This window comes from Ctenopharyngodon idella, chromosome 1 (genome assembly GCF_019924925.1).
Source record: "Ctenopharyngodon idella isolate HZGC_01 chromosome 1, HZGC01, whole genome shotgun sequence".
Taxonomy (NCBI): Eukaryota; Metazoa; Chordata; class Actinopteri; order Cypriniformes; family Xenocyprididae; genus Ctenopharyngodon; species Ctenopharyngodon idella.
The window spans coordinates 44,203,620-44,227,165 of record NC_067220.1 but is presented as its reverse complement, the minus strand read 5'-3'; the positions used below and the strand labels follow the sequence as shown (position 1 = coordinate 44,227,165).

General features: G+C 36.8%; 3 protein-coding genes across 3 annotated transcripts in view; all 3 read right to left on the bottom strand.

Annotated features, from left to right (window-relative positions):
* The window catches only part of LOC127515940 (B-cell receptor CD22-like), a 71,254-nt gene extending 62,109 nt beyond the window's left edge, over positions 1–9,145 (bottom strand). Inside the window, exon 1 of the mRNA XM_051900125.1 lies at positions 8,981–9,145. The gene's annotated coding sequence lies outside the window, so the exon portion shown is untranslated. The remainder of the gene's footprint in view (positions 1–8,980) is intronic.
* The window catches only part of LOC127515784 (B-cell receptor CD22-like), a 224,895-nt gene extending 211,776 nt beyond the window's left edge, over positions 1–13,119 (bottom strand). Inside the window, exon 1 of the mRNA XM_051899841.1 lies at positions 12,726–13,119. Within this exon, the coding sequence (XP_051755801.1) occupies positions 12,726–12,740 (15 nt within the window). The 5' untranslated portion in view covers positions 12,741–13,119. The remainder of the gene's footprint in view (positions 1–12,725) is intronic.
* Positions 1,765–23,546, bottom strand: part of LOC127512345 (B-cell receptor CD22-like) — a 57,340-nt gene continuing 35,558 nt past the window's right edge. Inside the window, exon 15 of the mRNA XM_051893155.1 lies at positions 1,765–2,687. The gene's annotated coding sequence lies outside the window, so the exon portion shown is untranslated. The remainder of the gene's footprint in view (positions 2,688–23,546) is intronic.

Below are 23,546 nucleotides of genomic sequence, written 5' to 3'. Positions count from 1 at the left end.
ACAACTATGTTCCTTTTTAGAAAGAAATGTTATCTGTGAGGATTTCCAGTCAGGATTTAGACCGTACCATAGTACTGAGACTGCTCTCATTAGAGTTACTAATGATTTGCTCTTATCATCAGATCGTGGTTGTATCTCTCTATTAGTGTTACTGGATCTTAGTGCAGCATTTGACACTATTGATCACAATATTCTTTTAAATAGACTCGAAAATTATGTTGGCATTAGTGGAATTGCATTGTCATGGTTCAAATCATACTTATCTGACCGTTATCAGTTTGTAGTAGTAAACGAAGACATGTCATATCGATCACAAGTTCAATATGGAGTACCACAAGGCTCAGTACTAGGACCGTTGCTGTTCACTCTGTACATGCTACCCTTGGGAGATATCATTAGGAAGCATGGCGTTAGTTTTCACTGTTACGCTGATGATACTCAGCTCTATATTTCTTTGCGCCCTGACGAAACTTACCAATTCACAAAATTAACAGAATGCATAGCTGATATAAAAAATTGGATGACCAGTAATTTCCTACTACTAAATTCAGAAAAAACAGAGATTCTAATTTTTGGACCAAAAACTTCTTCACGTAATAACCTAGAACATTGTCTAACACTTGATGGCTGCTCTGTTAAGTCTTCGTCGTCAGTTAGGAACCTGGGTGTGCTCTTTGATACCAATCTTTCATTTGAAGGCCATGTTACTAGCATCTGTAAAACCGCATTCTTCCATCTTAAAAATATATCTAAACTACGACATATGCTCTCGATGAAAAATGCAGAACAGTTAGTTCATGCGTTCATGACCGCAAGGCTAGATTACTGTAACGCTCTACTGGGTGGTTGTTCTGCTCGCCTGATAAATAAACTACAGCTCGTACAAAATGCAGCAGCTAGAGTTCTTACTAGAACCAGGAAGTATGACCATATTAGCCCAGTTCTGTCAACACTGCATTGGCTTCCTGTTAAACATCGTATAGATTTTAAAATCTTGCTAATTACTTACAAAGCACTAAATGGTTTAGCTCCCCAGTACCTGAGCGAGCTCCTAATTCATTATAGTCCTTCACGTCTATTGCGATCTCAGAATTCAGGCCAGCTGATAATACCTAGAATATCAAAATCAACTGCAGGTGGTAGATCCTTCTCCTATTTGGCACCTAAACTCTGGAACAATCTTCCTAGCATTGTTCGGGAAGCAGACACACTCTGTCAGTTTAAATCTAGACTAAAAACGCATCTCTTTAACCTGGCATACACATAACACATTACCAATTTATATTTTCAAATCCGTTAAAGGATTATTAGGCTGCATAAATTAGGTCAGCCGGAACCGGGAACACTTCCTATAACACATGATGTACTCGTTACATCAGAAGAAGAATGGCATCTACGCTAATATTAGTCTTTCTGTTTATCCCGAGGTTCACCGTAGTCAACCGGATCCGGGCCGTATCCAGGTGAGACCAAGGACCTGCACCTTGACACGACCACAACGCAGCCCTGACGTATCAGCAGAGATTTCTTTACAAAGTGATATTGCCATCTACTGGCCTGGCATCAGAATACAGCATTTTTAGTAATATAATCATGTGGATCCTTCTGGATTGGGATCATTTTGGCAGTGTTGTCAAAAGCAAAGGAAAAACTTTTCCGTTTTTAGTACATTGTTGTCGTGATTTCCCTAAGAAATCAGGCAGGCAAAATGGAAATAGAACACAGAGAAAACAAAACCAAAACAGACTACACATGACAACTGTATGTGTTCACTCATTTGGATTTTTTTATTTATTTATTTTTTTTTGTACTGAATTGGAGAAATAGCTCATACTTCAATGTAATGTCAATGACTTCATGTGTAGGAGCAAGCTGTAAAATATCAGGTACCTGAATAATAATGTTATATATTAATGTAAAACCCCTTTAATTGATACAGGTGTATTCAAGTGTGAAAGCAACTCAACAGACTCAGTTGACTTCTGTGAGAGTGTTTGGTGGCGGATCATATTTAATAAAGAAAAAAGATGTTATCACACCTTAGGATGATTACATAAATCAATAAATATGCATTTAGTTGCATATTAAAATGTTGCTTTGATATTGAAAGTATTTGTTCTTAATGTGCACATACATCATATCATACATAAATCCATATAATTTGCACACATTATAAATGCATTTAATACTGATAAGAAGTACAGATATCACTGGACTATTGTTGGTAGCTCATGTCAAAACATCCTTTATGTAACTAAAATAAATGTGATATTGCCATAAAGAGTTACAAATTGACATTTTTTTTATTTATAGTATAAGTGATATTTATTGGCTCAACCTTAGGTGAGTGATGTGAACAACATTTTTCAGATTGCGATTTTGAGTCCGATGGCTCAGTGAGGCCTGCATAGCCAACAATGACATTTCCTCTCTCAAGATCCATAAAGGTACTAAAAACATATTTAAATCAGTTCATGTGAGTACAGTGGTTCAATATTAATATTATAAAGCGACGAGAATATTTTTGGTGTGGCAAAAAAAACAAAATAACGACTTATATAGTGATGGCCGATTTCAAAACACTGCTTCAGGAAGCTTCGGAGCATAAATGAATCAGCGGAGCCATTGGATTTAAACAAAAAATATCTTAATTTGCATTCCGAAGATTAACGAAGGCCTGTTTACACCTGGTCACAATGCGTTTCCTCTGATCGGATAGCTATCTGATTTATCAAAACGACTCCATTCACATTTGGCCACATAAATATGTCTCCGCAAAATGGATATAAATCCAATCTTTAATTTAAAGGAGTTCACGTCACTGAAAGCAACATGTGTGAGCTGCATTTTATTATCAGCTAGTTTCAAAATCAAAGACTGCAATAGCAGAGAGCGCGGCAACAGCACTGGTAAGATCATTTAGTTTTATTACCTTTAATGAAGATGATTGTGTGTTGAGCGTCTGCGACTAACTTTCAGTTTCATTTGCGGCAGTCTGCGTGTCGGCCTGCTGAAGAGATCCTCAGCTGCTCATCTGTGGCGATGCAGTAACGCTGTCATATCTGACATGATATTTAGCCTATCACACACTCTCACACGTCTATTTTTTTTAGCTATTTTGGGAAGAGTAAAATTTACATATATGGTTTCAACAATCAGATGCATTTATACTTCGGATTTCGGATTTAAATCTGTCTCAAATGCGTTTCGGAGGCATTTACTCCTGGTCTATTCACGATCGGATAGCTATCTGATCAGAGAAAACGTATGAAGTTACCAGGTGTAAACAGGCCTTTAATGTGGGTGTTGAACCTGTTTGTATTGGTTGTGGTTCGAACAGATGGGTAAATTACTGCACAACTATCCAATCCTCCATTTCCCAGCAGTCCAGATTGATGTCTGAACACAGGCTTCATGACGGTCTGTCACTCATTTGACGCTGCTGTAGATCACTGATGCGTCTTCCACAGTTTCAACAGCTGATCGCCTAAAAACAGAGAGAAAAAAAAACAAACAAAACAAACAAAAAAACCAACAATAATGTTATAGCCGATATGATCTGAATGTACTGGTTAAGTTGTTTGTTTGTTTGTGTCTCACCTCACGGCAGCATCGGACTGATGAACTCTTATATTGTCGTACTGGTTTTCATTCTCTTCTTCTCTCTCCATCTCTTTCTTTCTGTGATGTTGGACAGTTGCGTACTGGATCTCCTCAGTATCTCTGGATTCAGGAGTTTTTCCTCTGAATCTCTTTGGTTTCACACTGGCATACGGAGCGTCATTGGCTGAATCCGGTTCAGAAAGAGGCTCGTCAAGGACTGAAACTCTCTGTGACGCGTCAGAATAGAGATCATTCTGAAACACAAGAAAATAAGTCATTATTCATTAAGACATGCAAATCAGTTTGATCTGAAGTCTGGATTCTTAGTCTAGAGCAGTTTGTCTCAAACTTTTCAGATTAATATTTCAGAAATATTTCATCAATTCACATTGTAAACAGAAGGAAAGGACAGAATTTTTTTCATGTGTCACACCACCTGAGGGCACTGCACATGCAGTTTGAGAATCACTGATCTAAAGAGAGAGAAATATCAGTTTATGATTTTTTTTTCTGGATTGTGTTAATAAAGATTGATAATCTTAGTTTCCCATCAGTCTGTACAGTTACAGTCTGAAACACAGATAACGGCTGATCGATTGATTTTCTGCTTCTGTAAAGTCGTGTGTCTGGATGATTTACCTGTGTCACTGTGAGATCTTCAGTTTTATCACTCCTTCGTTTCCTCCTGTTATAAAGACAGACATTAACAGAATATGAATGAATCTATTTAAAAATAATCAAAACATGAATTTTGTTTTTAAAGATTACTAATCAAACATATATTGGTCATTTTTTTGTACATCAGACAAAAATTGTACTTATACAATCACTGCAGGATTTTTTGTTATTGAGCTCACATTATTAAGAGGATGATGATGATGATGATGAATAATCCTCCAGATGTCGCTGCGATCACAATCACATTCCTACCAGCACCATGATGAACTGAAAGAGGAAGATCATCATGATTAACTCTCCAAACTGATGAATGATGTGAAGATACAGGAGTGTGTTAATAAAAGCTTCACCTGTGACAGTTACAGCGTCTGATCTCTGAGATCCATGTTGATTGTGAGCCTGACAGTAGAAGCGTCCACTCTGTAGTGCACTGAAACTCTGTCCAGATCCAACAGCTGAGCTTTCATTCTCCTTAAACCAGCTGAAGTTCAGAGCAGGAGGGTTTGAATCACTGCTGCAGATCAGAGTCACTGAATCTCCTGACACTATTTCACCAGATGGACTGATGGACACTGAGACGCTCTTTGGAGGGTCTAGCACAGAAAAATACAAAAACACTAACAATCAAAGTATATTAAGGTTTCACAGACTTATAAATCATGCTCCAATAATTTATGATCTGTGATGGAGATCACAGGATTCACAAGAGGATCTACAGGAGAAATATGTAACCCTCAAGCAGCCTTCATATAGCAGCCCTTAACTGTACCTTCATGGACAAATTTGGGCATGTTATATTGAATGTATCTACCTCTGAAAGTACCATATTTGTATGTAAAACATGCTTATTTCTATGTCGTATTTAATAATTAATATCTTGCAGTAGGACTTTGACCTCACTTTTAAGTGTGTGTGTGTGTGTGTGTTTTGTACAGTGACTGGCATATATATATATATATATATATATATATATTTTTTTTTTTTTTTTTTTTTTTTTTAAATTGCTCAGTTATTGGCTTATTCACTTCTTCAAAAAATTCATTTATGTGAGTGACTGTTTTTTATTTGACAAAATAAAAAAATTTAAAAATTGTGTGTGAGAGAGTGTTTGCCACATTGAGAATGTTGTAAAGGCTCACCCCTTTATTTGTATGTATGATCTGCATTGTGGTGGATTTACTGATTTTTACTGGACAAATTAGAAGAAAATTGCTCTGAATTATAGTATTTCCCATGCATTTCCTATGGGATCCCATTTCTGTCCACAAAAGCCAAATTAATGAGTTTTTTCCCAACCACTTAACATTGTTGAACTGAGCCCAATTTTTATTTTTATTTTTAATTGTTTTTTTGTTGTTGTTTTTTTTATGTATGTGTGTGTGTGTGTGTGTGTGTGTGTGTGTGTGTGTGTGTGTGTTTGTGTTCACGTTACAAACTTAAAAAAGTAAAAAAAAAAAAAAAAAAAAAAAAACACTTAAAAAAGACAAACTTAAAAAAGTAGCCAAGTCTTGTACTGCTCAGATTAAGGAAAGTATTTAAAAAAAAAAAAAAAAAAAAAAAATGCCCACATTTGTCCTGAAGGCTGCTTGAAATTAAATATGACTCTATTCCTGCTGAAAGCCTCCAAGTACCAAATAAAATAATGTAATGTATAATCAGTATATATTTATTTATCCAAAGAACATATATGCATTTATATTTGGTACCAAAATACTAGATTTGAGAGGTGATCATTTTTAGAAATGCATCTGTAATTGATTAACATTGATTCAAATTCAAATTTACTGATCATTTATCAGAAGAAAAACAAACAACCAAAAAAAAAAAACCCTGTCTATTTATACTAATTGGAAATAGCCCATCTTGTTGGCATAGGCTATTTACACTAACTCCGCCCACCAATGTCTGGTTTGGCTAGAGAAAATTAAAAGACGCCTGCTACACGACAGCCGCAGTGCTGTAGAGAGAGTAAGACACGTGGAAGTAACTTCTGACGCAATTGACCCGACTTTTGCTCACTCTTCTCCCTTTTCTCATCACATATCAGATTGGAAAGGCATTTATTTTCAATAAAAATGTAGAAAATGGTTAAAAAATGGAAATAGAGGTAGGTGTAAGGAGGACTTTATTGTCCCAATAAGGCGGCATCCATTTAATAATTTTAATAAATATAAGGAAACACTTTATTTTGATGGTCCGCTTTAGACATTCTGCTAACTATAAGAAACTTTGCAACTTCATGTCAACTAACTCTCATTACAGTATTAGTAGACTGTTAGTAGGTTAGGTGTTCGGGTTTGGGTTGAATAAGTTGAAATGTAGTTGCAAAGTTACTTATAGTTAGTAGAATGTCTAAAGTGAACCATCAAAATAAAGTGTAACCAAATATAATCATTTACACAATTTTTGCATCCTGTAATGTACAACAACACTGAGGGGCAAATAGTGTCCAGCACTATTTACAAGTATAAATAGTATCTAACTATTTGCACGTATTGCATAGAAAATACTGCTAGTTTTACATTATGTAAATGAAATCTATTGCTATTTTTACTTATTGTAAAGATCAAATCACTAAGAAAATGCTGCTATTGTCACTTAGTGTAAATAGACTCTATTGCTCTTTAAACTTGCAAATAGCTGTTGCTGAAAAATATAGTCCTAAACCAGGGATGGGCAACTTCAGTCCTGGAGAGCCACTGTCCTACAGTTTAGCTCCAACCCTGATAAAAACTCACCTGTCTGTAGCTTTCTAGTCATGTTGTAGACCTTTAGATGGTTCAGGTGTGTTTGGAGCTAAACTCTGCAAGACTGATATTGCCCATCCCAGTCCTAAACTCTGCTAGCTTTTCAACTTAAACAAGATCAAATACTCACACATGACATTGAGCTCAACAGCAGGAGAGATGTGATTGTGTCTGTGTACAGCACAGCTATATCTGCCTGCATCCTCTCTTCTGACTGACTGCAGCAGGAGTTCATTGTTTCTGTCTCTTCTCTCAGTTAATGGCTGTGAGTTTCTGTACCAGATGAATGTTGCTCTGTCAGTCAGAGTGCAGCTGCTTTTACATGTCAGACGGACTGAATCTCCCTCTGTCACTCTCTCAGGAGACTCCACCTGAAGATCTGAACACAACACACACATTATATCTAATGCTGCTGTCATACACTGATTATTATTCAACATAATGTACAGAAGAAGAGAGAAACCTCATGAAAGTCACCTGTGACAGTAAGAGTCACTCCTGGTTTACCAGTCCATTTACCATCAGTTTTATTAGTGATGAATCTGAAATAGTACATGCGTGAATCCTTCAGTGTCACATGACTCAGTCTGATGGTGCAGTTCTGCTGTTTATCTCCCAGATACTGAAGCCTCTGACTGTATTCAGGGTCCTTAGACAGATCTTTAAGCTCTACACCCTTTTTTACAGCACCTTTGGTCAAGAACACTCTCTTGATCTGATATCCAGTAGGGTATGTATAAGTGCAGCTCATTATCACTGATGAGTTCTTTAGTGCACAGATGTGTGAAGGACTGTAACTCACACCCCAATCAGCACTAGAAACACCTGAAACACAGAATTCATAGAGTGAAGAAAACAGCATCTGCTTTTGTACAAAGAATGTTGGGGAGGGAAATTGCTTACAGTTTCCTCTTTAGTCATTCACTCACCGTGAATCATGAGCAGAAAGATCAGAGGAAGAGGAGGAGCCATTCTGACTGACATCAGAGCAACACCTACAACAAATGAACAGTGGCTTATTTCTGCTGTCATGAATCAGAAGTTTTAAACTTGATTTTAGTGTACTTTTCATAGTACATGTAAATATTATCATTAGTTCACTGCCTGTGTTGGTGGTGGTGTTTATTGAGGTTTGGTTTAAAAAACTGTGGTTAAGCTAGTTTATCACACATTCTCCAATTTCTCAAGTTCCTTTTTCCGGCTAGTGCAAATCAAGCCCCATCTGCAATGCAAAGTGCACCTTATACACACGACAAAACACACACAATCCTGCTCTAATCGCTGATCAATAGTCAGCATTTGCAATTGTTCTATTACACCTACAAGCAAAACATGGCCAAACATTAAACACTTACACAACCACTACAATAAAAGAAGCAGACAAACAAATATTAAAGAAAAATCTATTAATTACATCATGTTTGTCCTCAAATAAATGTCTTTCCGGCTGAAGACCAGCTAGAATTTTAAACACCGGTTTATGCTGTTAGACCACTAAATGATAAAGCATTTTAACCAAAGCTGCATTTACTCACTGAGCTCAGAAATCGTGTTAAATACATCAATAAACAACATTTCATCTAAAAAAAAAAGAATCCAAATCTAATCAAACACAAGCTAATCGAGGTCTACAGCTCTACTAGAAAGATATAGGCGGTAAATTTGATGAAGGTTGGAGCTAAACTCTGCAGGGAAGTGGATTTCGAGGCCAGAGTTACATCTTAATATACTGTATATATCAGCTTCATGTTTTCACATTTTCCACCGTATGCTAAAATACTTCAAATTTTCATTCCAATCTACACTCCATACCCCACAATTACAACACAAACAGCTGCTTTGAACATTTTTCAAAACAGAATCATTCACACCATTAAAAAATACAATTAATTTAATAGAAAGCTATTTGATGATAATGAATCTAAAGAACGATTAGTAAATGATGCTCTTACCTTTTTTGCCAGCACTAAAATGACCAGGTTGAAACAGCACTGGGTTTCTCACACTCTGAAACACATGTGGTTAACACCTTATGTTTTAACATGTGGTCTTATCTATGACACTTCACCTAGTGCTGGTTTAGTCTATCAAGTCAAAAGAGTAACATCACGGAGAATACATCAGACTAAACACATAAAATAAAAGTTAAACTGAGAGAATCTCTACACCGGTTCACAGAGGTGCTCATGTTATAATGTTTTCAAACTTATCTGCATCTTCCTAAAGAACCAAGAAAATAATTGCTTGATTGGGTATTTGATAAACTATTAACTCAGGAGCCACTTAAATGACACCTTTCTGAAAACCGAAGACTTTTAATGCATTCTTGCCATTCATTTACGTGTTTAGTCTTTTGAATGTGAATGTGCGTAGACACTTGGTCTTTTTTATAAACTGATATTGCCAAATTACTTGTCTGGCCCGCATAATACAGAAAAATTAGTCATGTCCACGGATCTATGCGAACTGAAATAAATTCGATCACGTTTTCTCTATACATAAGGAAAGGAAAGGTAATAGGGGACAGCAAGTTCTTATATAAACAATAAGAACTTCCTGATTAAGTACTAGAATATTACAGATGCTTCCTCTGAATGTCTAAACATCAATCTTATGAGATCTTCTAAGCTTATTTTTCTAATAGTGACCTTCATAGTGTCTGATTCTCTGTTGTCTCTAACTGTAAATATAGTCATAGATACAGTTTTTTATCCATATATTTGTATTTAACTTGTCCAACTTTGAACTAGCAGCATCTTTCAGTGTGACCCTTGTGAGAGACGGGCCATTTCCGAAATGGTCCCCTTTACCCTTTCACTATTCACAATGCAAAAGCATTGGCATATAACTTTCCTCCCATCTTGTATACAGTATATTTTTCATCTCGTGTCCCTTTAGGTGCTCAGAAGTAAGCAGTAAACCCTAGGCCTGTTAAAATACTCACACTTGCAGTCTTTGCGCTTGAGCCCTTGTCTACTAACATGACGTATTTCCTGTATTTGGCCCAAGTGTTCTAGTAGGTGTGAAGATTGCAAGTGTGTGTAGAGCTTTTGATAACCTGATGTACAAATGCAAAGTGTTTACACAGTTTTATTTTGATTACAATATCTAAATTAACTTAGAGTGGAATGTTTTCCTCAACATTTTGGGACATGAACATGAACATGAAGCATGATGGTGTTTGAGTGTTTGTAAAGGGCACTGAGTGTTGACGTTTTTCACAACTGGGACAGTCTTGTGCACTTCCTGTCACATGCAAACGCTCTCAAATAGCCACGACCTCAAGAGTGGGTGTTTGGACAGGCCCACCGTAGTCCACTTGAAAGACGATGGAGCACCATTTTCTGAAGTTGCTTCCTCTGGCTGAGGAACGATTTCAGAACACATCCATGGACAGACGAGTGGTGACGTATAGATGATGCTGATGAACTGTGAATATCTCAAGGAGGTAAAGTAAATATCTTAAGAATGTCTATATAATATCTACAAGCTATCCGTTAGCATTCCCATTCATCTCAAATGACATTTGTTTGGCTGACTGACGCACGCAGACCTGAAGTACCAGCTCTTTAAGCTCACATGCAGCAGATGTAGATGAGGAAACATTAGGGTGAAACTAGAGTAATATATCTGAAGTTCTTCCTGTAGAGATCGCTAGCGCTGCGTTGCTTTATTCATTGATTATGATTAGACTAGTGACGTGAGAGTTCATTTATGAAATGATTTTGCACACCGAGGACATCTGCTGACCAAACAAAGACAAAGCTGACAAGCAAAGGAAAGACAGGCTGAATATTCTAATACAATATCCTTTACAATTTTCATTATATGTATAACTCACTGTGATGTTTTTATATACACTAGAGAACAGTGTATTTTTCTTTTTTAAAAAAAACAAACAAAAAAAAAACAAGCAAATTTATTTCACAAAAATTGTTGACACACCAATTGTTATTGGTACTTTACTTTTATTTCATGTCTTTCTAACTGACAACGTAGTCTCAGCCTCAGACGTCACACCCACGGACCGTTGGCTGAACGTTTGATGCATATGGCACACTTAACCGGTGTTGTGCTGTATATATTGTGAATATATCTGATGTGTTCGTTGTAACTAGAAGTTCACATCATTTTCACATCTGTAACTGTCATACTGACGGTCATCAGACAAACGTTCCGGTCCGGAGATATTCCTTCAGTGTCACATGACTCAGTCTGATGGTGCAGTTCTGCTGTTTATCTCCCAGATACTGAAGCCTCTGACTTTATTCAGGGTCCTCAGACAGATCTGGATACTCTCCATTATCTTTTACAGGGCCTTTGGTCCAGAACACTCTCATGATCTGATATCCAGCAGGGTATTTATAAGTGCAGCTCATTATCACTGATGAGTCCTTTAGTGCACAGATGTGTGAAGGACTGTAACTCACACCCCAATCAGCACTAGAAACCCCTGAAACACAGAATTCATGTTGTCATAAAACAGGTTGTTCCAATCCTTGATTCTGATTGGTTGAGCCGGGTTCAAAGCCGATGTAAATTACTCTACAAACATACACCTGTTATTTATTTACTTTTTTTAAACATAGATTTTTCTTAAGGACTAACGTTAATAAGCCCTGTGAAGTCGTGGTTTACAGTGAATTTAGTACAGCTAAGGTTAGTGGTGTTGTTAGGCACAACGTGAAGCAGAGTTTACATGGTTTGTTTTTTTCACACAGAAGTCACTCACTGCAGGAAATAGTATAAGCTAATCTTCTCAGAATAGTGAGTGTGATAAAAGATGAAGGAAGCTGCAGAAATGAACTCAAAGACAAGTGAAAACAGAACAAGGAAGTTAATCAAGAACATGCTGCATTATCAAATAATCAAATACGTTAATTAGGACTAAGAAAATAATCAATGTTGATTTAAAAAAATCAATAATATCAAAAATGGGAGTTTGTGGATTTAAGTTTATGTCTATCAGCTCTGAGATCTTCTATATGCTAACAAAATTGCTAACTGCCCTTTTGACATATAAACCTCTACAATATCTCCACACTGTCTTCTGAGAAAATAAGCCAAAAATATTGATGATCTGGTGATACGCTGATGTTTGTCCAATCAAATGCTCTGATGAGTGACAAAGTCCCTCCCCTAAACCACCTGACACTGACTAGACAGTATAAAATTAGTCATTCATGTTCAAGACTGACATAACGAAAAACTATTGGATATTTTTAAAATGGACAAGCCCATTGACACGCCTCACCCAAACTTCCTGTTTCAAAAGGAAATACATCAATATAGCACAGAAAACTGCTCATTTATTGCTCATTATGGGGTCTTTGAAAATAAAATTACATTTAAAAATATGTAATGAAACAGAGACTCACCGTGAATCATGAGCAGAAAGATCAGAGGAAGACGAGGAGCCATTCTGACCAACATCAGCATAAAATATGTCTATAATACATCATAAATCATCACTCATATACTCATAAACAGTGTATGTTCATCACTCTAAACAGCTCTTAGTGTTAGTAAGATCTTTGAACATCTGAAGATTATTAATGCTCAACATCAGTGTGTGTAAATGAACTGATCATTAGATGTACAGAAGATATTTCTCATGTCAGGAATCATGTGTTATATGAGCTTCATCTATAGAAATAATCATCAGTTTTTATTTAAGTATGAATGTGTTTGTCTTACCGTGTTGAAGCTCATCAGATCAACAGCAACCAAATGACTGACTGTTTTAACTCAAGCACTTTATCTTCACAGTGAAGGACTTTCTGTGGTTAACACTGTTTATTAATGACCAGTGCTGGAAATATCAGTGTCCCTCCCTCAACATGAGAACAACATCACTGAACTAAACCTAATTAAAGAAACATAATGATCTTTTTCTTTAAGTTAATTTAAATACATTTACTATGAAGATGTTTAGAGAACAGGATTGAGTAACCAGATGTTCTGCTGGATATTTCACACCTATTGTGAAGGTTAGTTGACGTTTTTGCACTCAGAGAGAGAAACTCTTTTTCCTCTTTTGTCTGTCGACAATTTTCATTATTGTGTCACGTGATTAATGCTTCTGCTGATTGGTTCCTTCATGCTCCGCCTCTTACTGCAGCATCTTCCTGTTGATCTGAACAAACAATAAGATGAAGAAAGACTGACTGAAGTTCATCAACAACATTATAAAACCTTTCACGAGATCCACAAAACAATCACACTAGTGCTGAAGAGAGTTTTATTGATTATATTGAGAAGAGCTGCAGGTTCAGACACTCACTGATGGATTCTCATGTTTAGAAAAGCTCTGAGGATCAAGAGTCCTGCAGGAGTCTTCAGGAGCTCTGGAATGAACCGTCTGTGTGAAAGAGAGCGAGAGATCGGTCATGTGATCATCTGTGATGGATCATCTGACTGTGACGTCTCACTTACTGTGATTGTGTCGTACAGGTCAGAGGTCATGGACTTGAGCTCAAGAGCTGTATTGGTGTCTTCATTGGGATCAGAGATCTACAGGAGCGACAGAAGGACTTACATCACAAAATATCACAATAATAAATATATAATAATAAAAATATGGTCAATGATAAATTTAGGAATATACACGTTTTTATAGAAACACTATCAAAAAATTCAAGAAAAAAGATCCCTGACAATGTTCAAAGTAAAGGGTTTTTCATGGGACGCCGTACGCTTTTCTTGACTTCAAATTCAAGCCACAGGACAGAGATTAGACCATGTTTTTGACCACATAAAACATAAATCAATGATAAATGATTGTAGGTGAATGAAGTCATCTCTGATTGGTCAGTGTCGTGGCAGCCATGTATCTTGTACAAAACCCTTAATGGTCTGAGTCATCATAAATTTGACAGTAAAGTATCATTAAAAACTCAACCAGATTGGATAATTTGACCAGTGGCGTAGCGTCTGGGCATGCAAGGTATGCACGTGCATATGGGCCCGGGCGGACTGGGGGCCCACTATTACGGGCTTAACCCCAAAGTATACTTCAGGCGTCCGCGCACCATCCGCATCGCGAAATTTTCGTCATCAGGAGGGTTCGCGGACGTCCGCACTCCCCGTCCGCGTGCAGCCCAGTTTTTGTGATGGCACGGACAGTGTGTGTACTGTACAACAGCCCATGCGAGAGTGAATTGAGTGCTTGAAAACAAAAGTCCACTAGATAGTGCGCAGTGCACACGCCGAACGCGTCTTTCTGCAGCCAAATACTTTCAAAGGCTCGCACGCGCGTCTGTGCGCGAGACAGAACCCGTGTACGTATGTTCAGAAAAATGAAGTATAATAGAAATAATGTTGTCAATAACTCGCTATAGCCTATCTATGTTAAATGTACTGAAAATCATTAAGAATCTTAAATAATGGATGCCATGTCTTAGCGATGATCTATTGTATTTTTAAAGTGGGTTTCTGAAACTTATGCATGCAGTAATGTCAGTAGTACACAATTTTAAATGAGTCATTGGTTTTCTGAAAAAACGACTAAGTCTGCACATTTTAAGATACTGTACAAGATGTGAATAAATGTAACTCCTACACTCGCTGGGGTGGATAGGCCTACTTCATATTCAACGAAATAAAATGCACATAAAACGTGATGGAAGCAAATGTAGAGAAGAAACTTCTAGTAAATTTATTACAAAACATGTGCATTAAAAAAGTATATAACGGAATAATTAATTCATAACTGGAATAATCTTCGGACTCATCGCATCTGAAATTATGCTATGATCATTCTAAAATTCCAAAGCCAGAGTCGAATCGGTCGAATTCAAAAGTAGACTGTGTTGAAAAGCCGTTTTTTGACATTTTTTGAAATAGATCCACAATGCAAAGTCAAAATGATGGAGGGGCGCATATACTGTACTGTAGTGCTGTTGTCATTCCTAGAAATGTTTTTTTTTTTACCATTTTTGTCTGTATATTAGTGATAATATTTTATTCATATTAAAGTCCTGGGACTCATTCACATAAGACGCACATCCCCTCCACCCCCCGCGAAACCGAGGGGGGCCGTAAATTTTTTTTGCATATGGGCCCGGGGCTGACTTGCTACGCCACTGAAATTGACTAAAAACTTGCCAAAGCCATTCACAACTATCCAATAAGGATAAGGATTCAATTTTTTTTTTTTATTTTTTTTTTCGATTTTTTAATATTATAGTACAAACTGGTTGCTGACTGGATTGTGACTTTGAGAAGGTTTGAATCCCGTCGGTCTGTACAGTTACAGTCTGAAACACAGATGCTGATGTGAAGTCATGTTGAGATGATTTACCTGTTTCACTGTGAGATCTTCAGTTTGACCATCCCTTCGTTTCCTCCTGTTATAATGACAGACATTAACAGCATATGGACTCTATTAAATTAAGAGAAAATATGAATGTTGTTTTTAAAGATGACTAATAATTCAAAATACAACTGAGCCATTAGCTACATTAGATCAAAAGTGAACTTATTCAATACAAAACTGAACTTATACAATCACTGCAGGTTTTTTTATTGAGCTCACATTATAAACAGGATGATGAAGATGATGATGATGATGAATAATCCTCCAGATGTTGCTGCGATCACAATCACATTCCTACCAGCATCATGATGAACTGAAAGAGGAAGATCATCATGATTAACTCTCCAAACTGATGAATGATGTGAAGATACAGGAGTGTGTTAATAAAAGCTTCACCTGTGACAGTTACAGCGTCTGATCTCTGAGATCCATGTTGATTGTGAGCCTGACAGTAGAAGCGTCCACTCTGTAGTGCACTGAAACTCTGTCCAGATCCAACAGCTGAGCTTTCATTCTCCTTAAACCATCTGAAGTTCAGAGCAGGAGGGTTTGAATCACTGCTGCAGATCAGAGTCACTGAATCTCCTGACACTATTTCACCAGATCCAGATATCAACACTGAGATGTTCCTGGGTGGGTCTAAAATGGACAAATAATAAATAAATAAATAAATAAATAATAGAAAATTATGAATTTATATATGAACAATATGCAGATGATCATTAACTCACACATGACATTTAAAGTCACAGCATCAGAGTATTTCTCTCCATGTTTATTTCTGGATCTACACTTGTATTCTCCACTGTCATCAGAGCTGATCTTTGAGATGCTGTAGATTCTTCCAGATCCTACAAACGTTCCTCCTTTAAACCAGCTGATTTCTGCAGGAGGGTTTGAATTACTGCCGCAGATCAGAGTTACTGAATCTCCTGACACTATTTCACCAGATCCAGTTATCAACACTGAGATGTTCCTGGGTGGATCTAACAAAGAAAGACAATTCACAATGAATATTAGAAAATGAACTTGGATTTGTGAACAATGTGCAGATGATCATTAACTCACACATGACATTTAAAGTCACAGCATCAGAGTATTTCTCTCCATGTTTATTTCTGGATCTGCACTTGTATTCTCCACTGTCATCAGAGCTGATCTTTGAGATGTTGTAGATTCTTCCAGATCCTACAAACGTTCTTCCTTTAAACCAGCTGATTTCTGCAGGAGGGTTTGAATCACTGCTGCAGATTAGAGTCACTGAATCTCCTGACACTATTTCACCAGATGGACTGATGGACACTGAGACGCTCTTTGGAGGGTCTAGCACAGAAAAATACAAAAACACTAACAATCAAAGTATATTAAGGTTTCACAGACTTATAAATCATGGTCCAATAATTTATGATCTGTGATGGAGATCACAGGATTCGCCAGAGGATCTACAGGAGAAATATGTAACCCTCAAGCAACCTTCATATAGCAGCCCTTAACTGTACCTTCATGGACAAATTTGGGCATGTTATATTGAATGTATCTACCTCTGAAAGCACCATATTTGTATGTAAAATATGCTTATTTCTATGTCGTATTTAATAATTAATATCTTGCAGTAGGATTTTGACCTCACTTTTCAGTGTGTGTGTGTGTGTGTGTGTGTGTGTGTGTGTTTTGCAGTGATTGGCATATTTGTTTTTTTTTAAAATAGTTCAGTTATTGGCTTATTCAATTCATTTGTTTGTTTATGTGATTGACTGTTTTTTATTTGACAAAATAAAAAAAATAAAAAATAGTGTGTGAGAGAGTGTTTGCCACATTGAGAATGTTGTAAAGGCTCACCCCTTTATTTGTATGTATGATCTGCATTGTGGTGGATTTATTGATTTTTTACTGGACAAATTAGAAAAAAATTGCTCTGAATTATAGTATTTCCCATGCATTTCCTATGGATTCCCATTTCTGTCCACAAAGGCCAAATTAATGAGTTTTTTTCCCAACCACTTAACATTGTTGAACTGAGTCCAATTTTTATTTTTATTATTATTATTATTATTATTATTATTTTTTTTTTTTTATTATTATTATTATTTTTATGTATGTGTGTGTGTTTGTTCACGTTACAAACTTAAAAAAGTAAAAAAAAAAAAAAAAAAAAAAAAAACACTTAAAAAAGACAAACTTAAAAAAGTAGCCAAGTCTTGTACTGCTCAGATTAAGGAAAGTATTTAAAAAAAAAAAAAAAAAATGCCCACATTTGTCCTGAAGTCTGCTTGAAATTAAATATGACTCTATTCCTGCTGAAAGCCTCCAAGTACCAGATAAAATAATGTAATGTAAAATAATGTAATAAATATAAGGAAACACTTTATTTTGATGGTCCGCTTTAGACATTCTGCTAACTATAAGAAACTTTGCAACTTCATGTCAACTAACTCTCATTACAGTATTAGTAGACTGTTAGTAGGTTAGGTGTTTGGGTTTGGGTTGAATAAGTTGAAATGTAGTTGCAAAGTTACTTATAGTTAGAAGAATGTCTAAAGTGAACCATCAAAATAAAGTCCAACCAAATATAATCATTTACACACTTTTGCATCCTGTAATGTACAACAATACTGAGGGGCAAATAGTGTCCAGCACTATTTACAAGTATAAATAGTATCTAACTATTTGCACGTATTGCATAGAAAATACTGCTAGTTTTACATTATGTAAATGAAATCTATTGCTATTTTTACTTATTGTAAAGATCAAATCACTAAGAAAATGCTGCTATTGTCACTTAGTGTAAATAGACTCTATTGCTCTTTAAACTTGCAAATAGCTGTTGCTGAAAAATATAGTCCTAAACCAGGGATGGGCAACTTCAGTCCTGGAGAGCCACTGTCCTACAGTTTAGCTCCAACCCTGATAAAAACTCACCTGTCTGTAGCTTTCTAGTCATGTTGTAGACCTTTAGATGGTTCAGGTGTGTTTGGAGCTAAACTCTGCAAGACTGATGTTGCCCATCCCAGTCCTAAACTCTGCTAGCTTTTCAACTTAAACAAGACCAAATACTCACACATGACATTGAGCTCAACAGCAGGAGAGATGAGATTGTGTCCGTGTACAGCACAGCTATATCTGCCTGCATCCTCTCTTCTGACTGACTGCAGCAGGAGCTCATTGTTTCTGTCTCTTCTCTCAGTTAATGGCTGTGAGTTTCTGTACCAGATGAATGTTGCTCTGTCAGTCAGAGTGCAGCTGCTTTTACATGTCAGACGGACTGAATCTCCCTCTGTCACTCTCTCAGGAGACTCCACCTGAAGATCTGAACACAACACACACATTATATCTAGTGCTGCTGTCATACACTGATTATTATTCAACATAATGCACAGAAGAAGAGAGAAACCTCATGAAAGTCACCTGTGACAGTAAGAGTCACTCCTGGTTTACCAGTATATCTTCCATCAGGTTTATCAGTGATGAATCTGAAATAGTACTCGTGTGAATCCTTCAGTGTCACATGACTCAGTCTGATGGTGCAGTTCTGCTGTTTATCTTCCAGATACTGAAGCCTCTGACTGTATTCAGGGTCCTCAGACAGATCTGGATACTCATCATTTTTCTCCTTAATATTTGTTTTGCTCCAGAACTGTAAATTGCTTACAGTTTCCTCTTTAGTCATTCACTCACCGTGAATCATGAGCAGAAAGATCAGAGGAAGAGGAGGAGCCATTCTGACTGACATCAGAGCAACACCTACAACAAATGAACAGTGGCTTATTTCTGCTGTCATGAATCAGAAGTTTTAAACTTGATTTTAATGTACTTTTCATAGTACATGTAAATATTATCATTAGTTCACTGCCTGTGTTGGTGGTGGTGTTTATTGAGGTTTGGTTTAAAAAAAACTGTGGTTAAGCTACTTTATCACACATTCTCCATTTTCTCAAGTTCCTTTTTCCGGCTAGTGTAAATCAAGCCCCATCTACAATGCAAAGTGCACCTTATACACACGACAAAACACACACAATCCTGCTCTAATCGCTGATCAATAGTCAGCATTTGCAATTGTTCTATTACACTTACAAGCAAAACATGGCCAAACATTAAACACTTACACAACCACTACAATAAAAGAAGCAGGAAAACAAATATTAAAGAAAAATCTATTAATTTTATCATGCTTGTCCTCAAATAAATGTCTTTCCGGCTGAAGACCAGCTAGAATTTTAAACACCGGATTATGCTGTTAGACCACTAAATAATAAAGCATTTTAACCAAAGCTGCATTTACTCACTGAGCTCAGAAATCGTGTTAAATACATCATTAAACAACATTTCATCTAAAAAAAAAATGAATCCAAATCTAATCAAACACAAGCTAATCGAGGTCTACAGGTCTACTAGAAAGATATAGGTGGTAAATTTGATGAAGGTTGGAGCTAAACTCTGCAGGGAAGTGGATTTCGAGGCCAGAGTTACATCTTAATATACTGTATATATCAGCTCAGACCCCTTCATGTTTTCACCGTATGCTAAAATACTTTCAATTTTCATTCCAATCTACACTCCATACCCCACAATTACAACACAAACAGCAGCTTTGAACATTTTTCAAAACAGAATCATTCACACCATTAAAAAATACAGTTAATTTAATAGAAAGCTATTTGATGATAATTAATCTAAAGAACGATTAGTAAATGATGCTCTTACCTTTTTTGCCAGCACTAAAATGACCAGGTTGAAACAGCACTGGGTTCCTCACACTCTGAAACACATGTGGTTAACACCTTATGTTTTAACATGTGGTCTTATCTATGACACTTCACCTAGTGCTGGTTTAGTTTATCAAGTCAAAAGAGTAACATCACAGAGAATACATCAGACTAAACACATAAAATAAAAGTTAAACTGAGAGAATCTCTACACCGGTTCACAGAGGTGCTCATGTTATAATGTTTTCAAACTTAACTGCATCTTCCTAAAGAACCAAGTAAATAATTGCTTGATTGGGTATTTGATAAACTATGAACTCAGGCGCCACTTAAATGACACCTTTCTGAAAACCGAAGAGTTTTAATGCATTCTTGCCATTCATTTACGTGTTTAGTCTTTTGAATGTGAATGTGCGTAGACACTTGGTCTTTTTTATAAACTGATATTGCCAAATTACTTGTCTGGCCCGCATAATACAGAAAAATTAGTCGTGTCCACGGATCTATGCGAACTGAATTAAATTTGATAACGTTTTCTCTATACATAAGGAAAGGAAAGGTAATAGGGGACAGCAAGTTCTTATATAAACAATAAGAACTTCCTGATTAAGTACTAGAATATTACAGATGCTTCCTCTGAATGTCTAAACATCAATCTCATGAGATCTTCTAAGCTTATTTTTCTAATAGTGACCTTCATAGTGTCTGATTCTCTGTTGTCTCTAACTGTAAATATAGTCATAGATACAGTTTTGTATCCATATATTTGTATTTAACTTGTCCAACTTCAAACTAGCAGCATCTTTCAGTGTGACCCTTGTGAGAGACGGGCCATTTTCAAAATCGTCCCCTATACCCTTTCACTATTCACAATGCAAAAGCATTGGCATATAACTTTCCTCCCATCTTGTATACAGTATATTTTTCATCTCGTGTCCCTTTAGGTGCTCAGAAGTAAGCAGTAAACCCTAGGCCTGTTAAAATACTCACACTTGCGGTCTTTGCTCTTGACCCCTTGTCTACTTACATGACGTATTTCCTGTATTTGGTCCAAGTGTTCAAGCAGGTGTGAAGATTGCAAGTGTGTGTAGAGCTTTTGATAACCTGATGTACAAATGCTTTGTTTACACAAAAAAAAAGTGTTTACACAGTTTTATTTTGATTACAATATCTAAATTAACTTAGAGTGGAATGTTTTCCTCAACATTTTGGGGCATGAACATGAACATGAAGCATGATGGGATACACAAAGCATATTTGAGTGTTTGTAAAGGGCACTGAGTGTTGACGTTTTTCACACCTGGGACAGTCTTGTGCACTTCCTGTCACATGCAAACGCTCTCAAATAGCCACGACCTCAAGAGTGGGTATTTGGACAGGCCCACCGTAGTCCACTTGAAAGAGTGAATAAAGACGATGGAGCACTATTTTCTGAAGTTGCTTCCTCTGGCTGAGGAATGATTTCAGAACACATCCATGGACAGACGAGTGGTGACGTATAGATGATGCTGATGAACTGTGAATATCTCAAGGAGGTAAAGTAAATATCTTAAGAATGTCTATATAATATCTACAAGCTATCCGTTAGCATTCCCATTCATCTCAAATGACATTTGTTTGGCTGACTGACGCACACAGACCTGAAGTACCAGCTCTTTAAGCTCACATGCAGCAGATGTAGATGAGGAAACATTTGGGTGAAACTAGAGTAATATATCTGAAGTTCTTCCTGTAGACGGCGCTAGCGCTGCGTTGCTTTATTCATTGATTATGATTAGACTAGTGACGTGAGAGTTCATTTATGAAATGATTTTGCACACCGAGGACATCTGCTGACCAAACAAAGACAAAGCTGACAAGCAAAGGAAAGACAGGCTGAATATTCTAATACGATATCCTTTACAATTTTCATAATATGTATAACTCACTGTGATGTTTTTATATACACTAGAACAGTGTATTTTTTTTAAACCAAGCAAATTTATTTCACAAAAATTGTTGACACACCAATTGTTATTGGTACTTTACTTTTATTTCATGTCTTTCTAACTGACAACGTAGTCTCAGCCTCAGTCGTCACACCCACAGACCGTTGGCTGAACGTTTGATGCGTATGGCACACTTAACCGGTGTTGTGCTGAATTTCGACTCCCTGCCAAATTATTACCCTCCTCACTGAAGTCACTGCCTGATTCTAACCCCTAATCCTAAACTTACCTACACTAGTGAGGTCATAATCTGGCGGAGGTCAGAATTCAGCACAACACCAGAACTCAGTATGTCTGATGACAGTCAGATTGACAGTTGTGACGTGTTTGTAATTCACACAGAAAAAGCACAAGTTGTGAGAATTCAAGATTAACAAAAACGCAACATAAAATACATGTGCCTACTTCTCTGAGGTGAATATATCTGTTGTGTTCATTGTAACTAGAAGTTCACATCATTTTCACATCTGTATCTGTCATACTGACGGTCATCAGACAAACGTTCCGGTCCGGAGATATTTAATGGGTTAGTTCACCCAAAAATGTCCTCACTCAGATGTCTCATAACTTCAATTAATGTACTACTTGCTTTATGCAGATCCCAGTTAGCTTCCCTCATTCTCCATCTTGGGAGCCAGTTCTCTTCTACCTGTAAGTTTTGATGCTTTATCTTAATCCAAACAGGATTATGATCACTTCCAATTGTATTATCTTTAAAAACATCCCATTGACTTATCCCTGCTAATTATTCTGAAACTATTGTCAATAGCTGACTCCTTTCCATGAACTGCATCATAGTCCCTCTCCCATCATTAGACATACTAATTGGTTGTTGTCATCCATAAACAGCAGGAGGGATGTGATTGTGTCCGTGTACAGCACAGCTATATCTGCCTGCATCCTCTCTTCTGACTGACTGCAGCAGGAGTTCATTGTTTCTGTCTCTTCTCTCAGTTAATGGCTGTGATTTCTGTACCAGATGAATGTTGCTCTGTCAGTCAGAGTGCAGCTGCTTTTACATGTCAGACGGACTGAATCTCCCTCTGTCACTCTCTCAGGAGACTCCACCTGAAGATCTGAACACAACACACACATTATACACTCTAAAAAGAAATATGTAGAAAAATAACATTATGTGGAACACTCTAGTTTACACATTTTGTGTCAATATTGCATAAAAATGTGTTGGAAGAAGGTGTGATCGAGACCAGACCTTCCAAGACCAAAACAAGACCATTCAATCAAGATAATTCATTAATCGTGTGACTATTGAACATTAGTGATGAACAATAAGCAGAATCACCAAAGGAGAAAAACACAAGTTTTAAGTCACCATCATGGAGATCAGGGTTTGCTTTAGTTGAGCTCTTGACCCTTGACTTTTTAATATTAGATTTTGTTTGGCTGCTGTAATTCATTCATAACAGCCAGATAAACAAAGAGAAAAGATGATCAGGTGGTGTTGGTTATGTTTTCACATAATCATTATTTGACCTGAATCACTGAACTC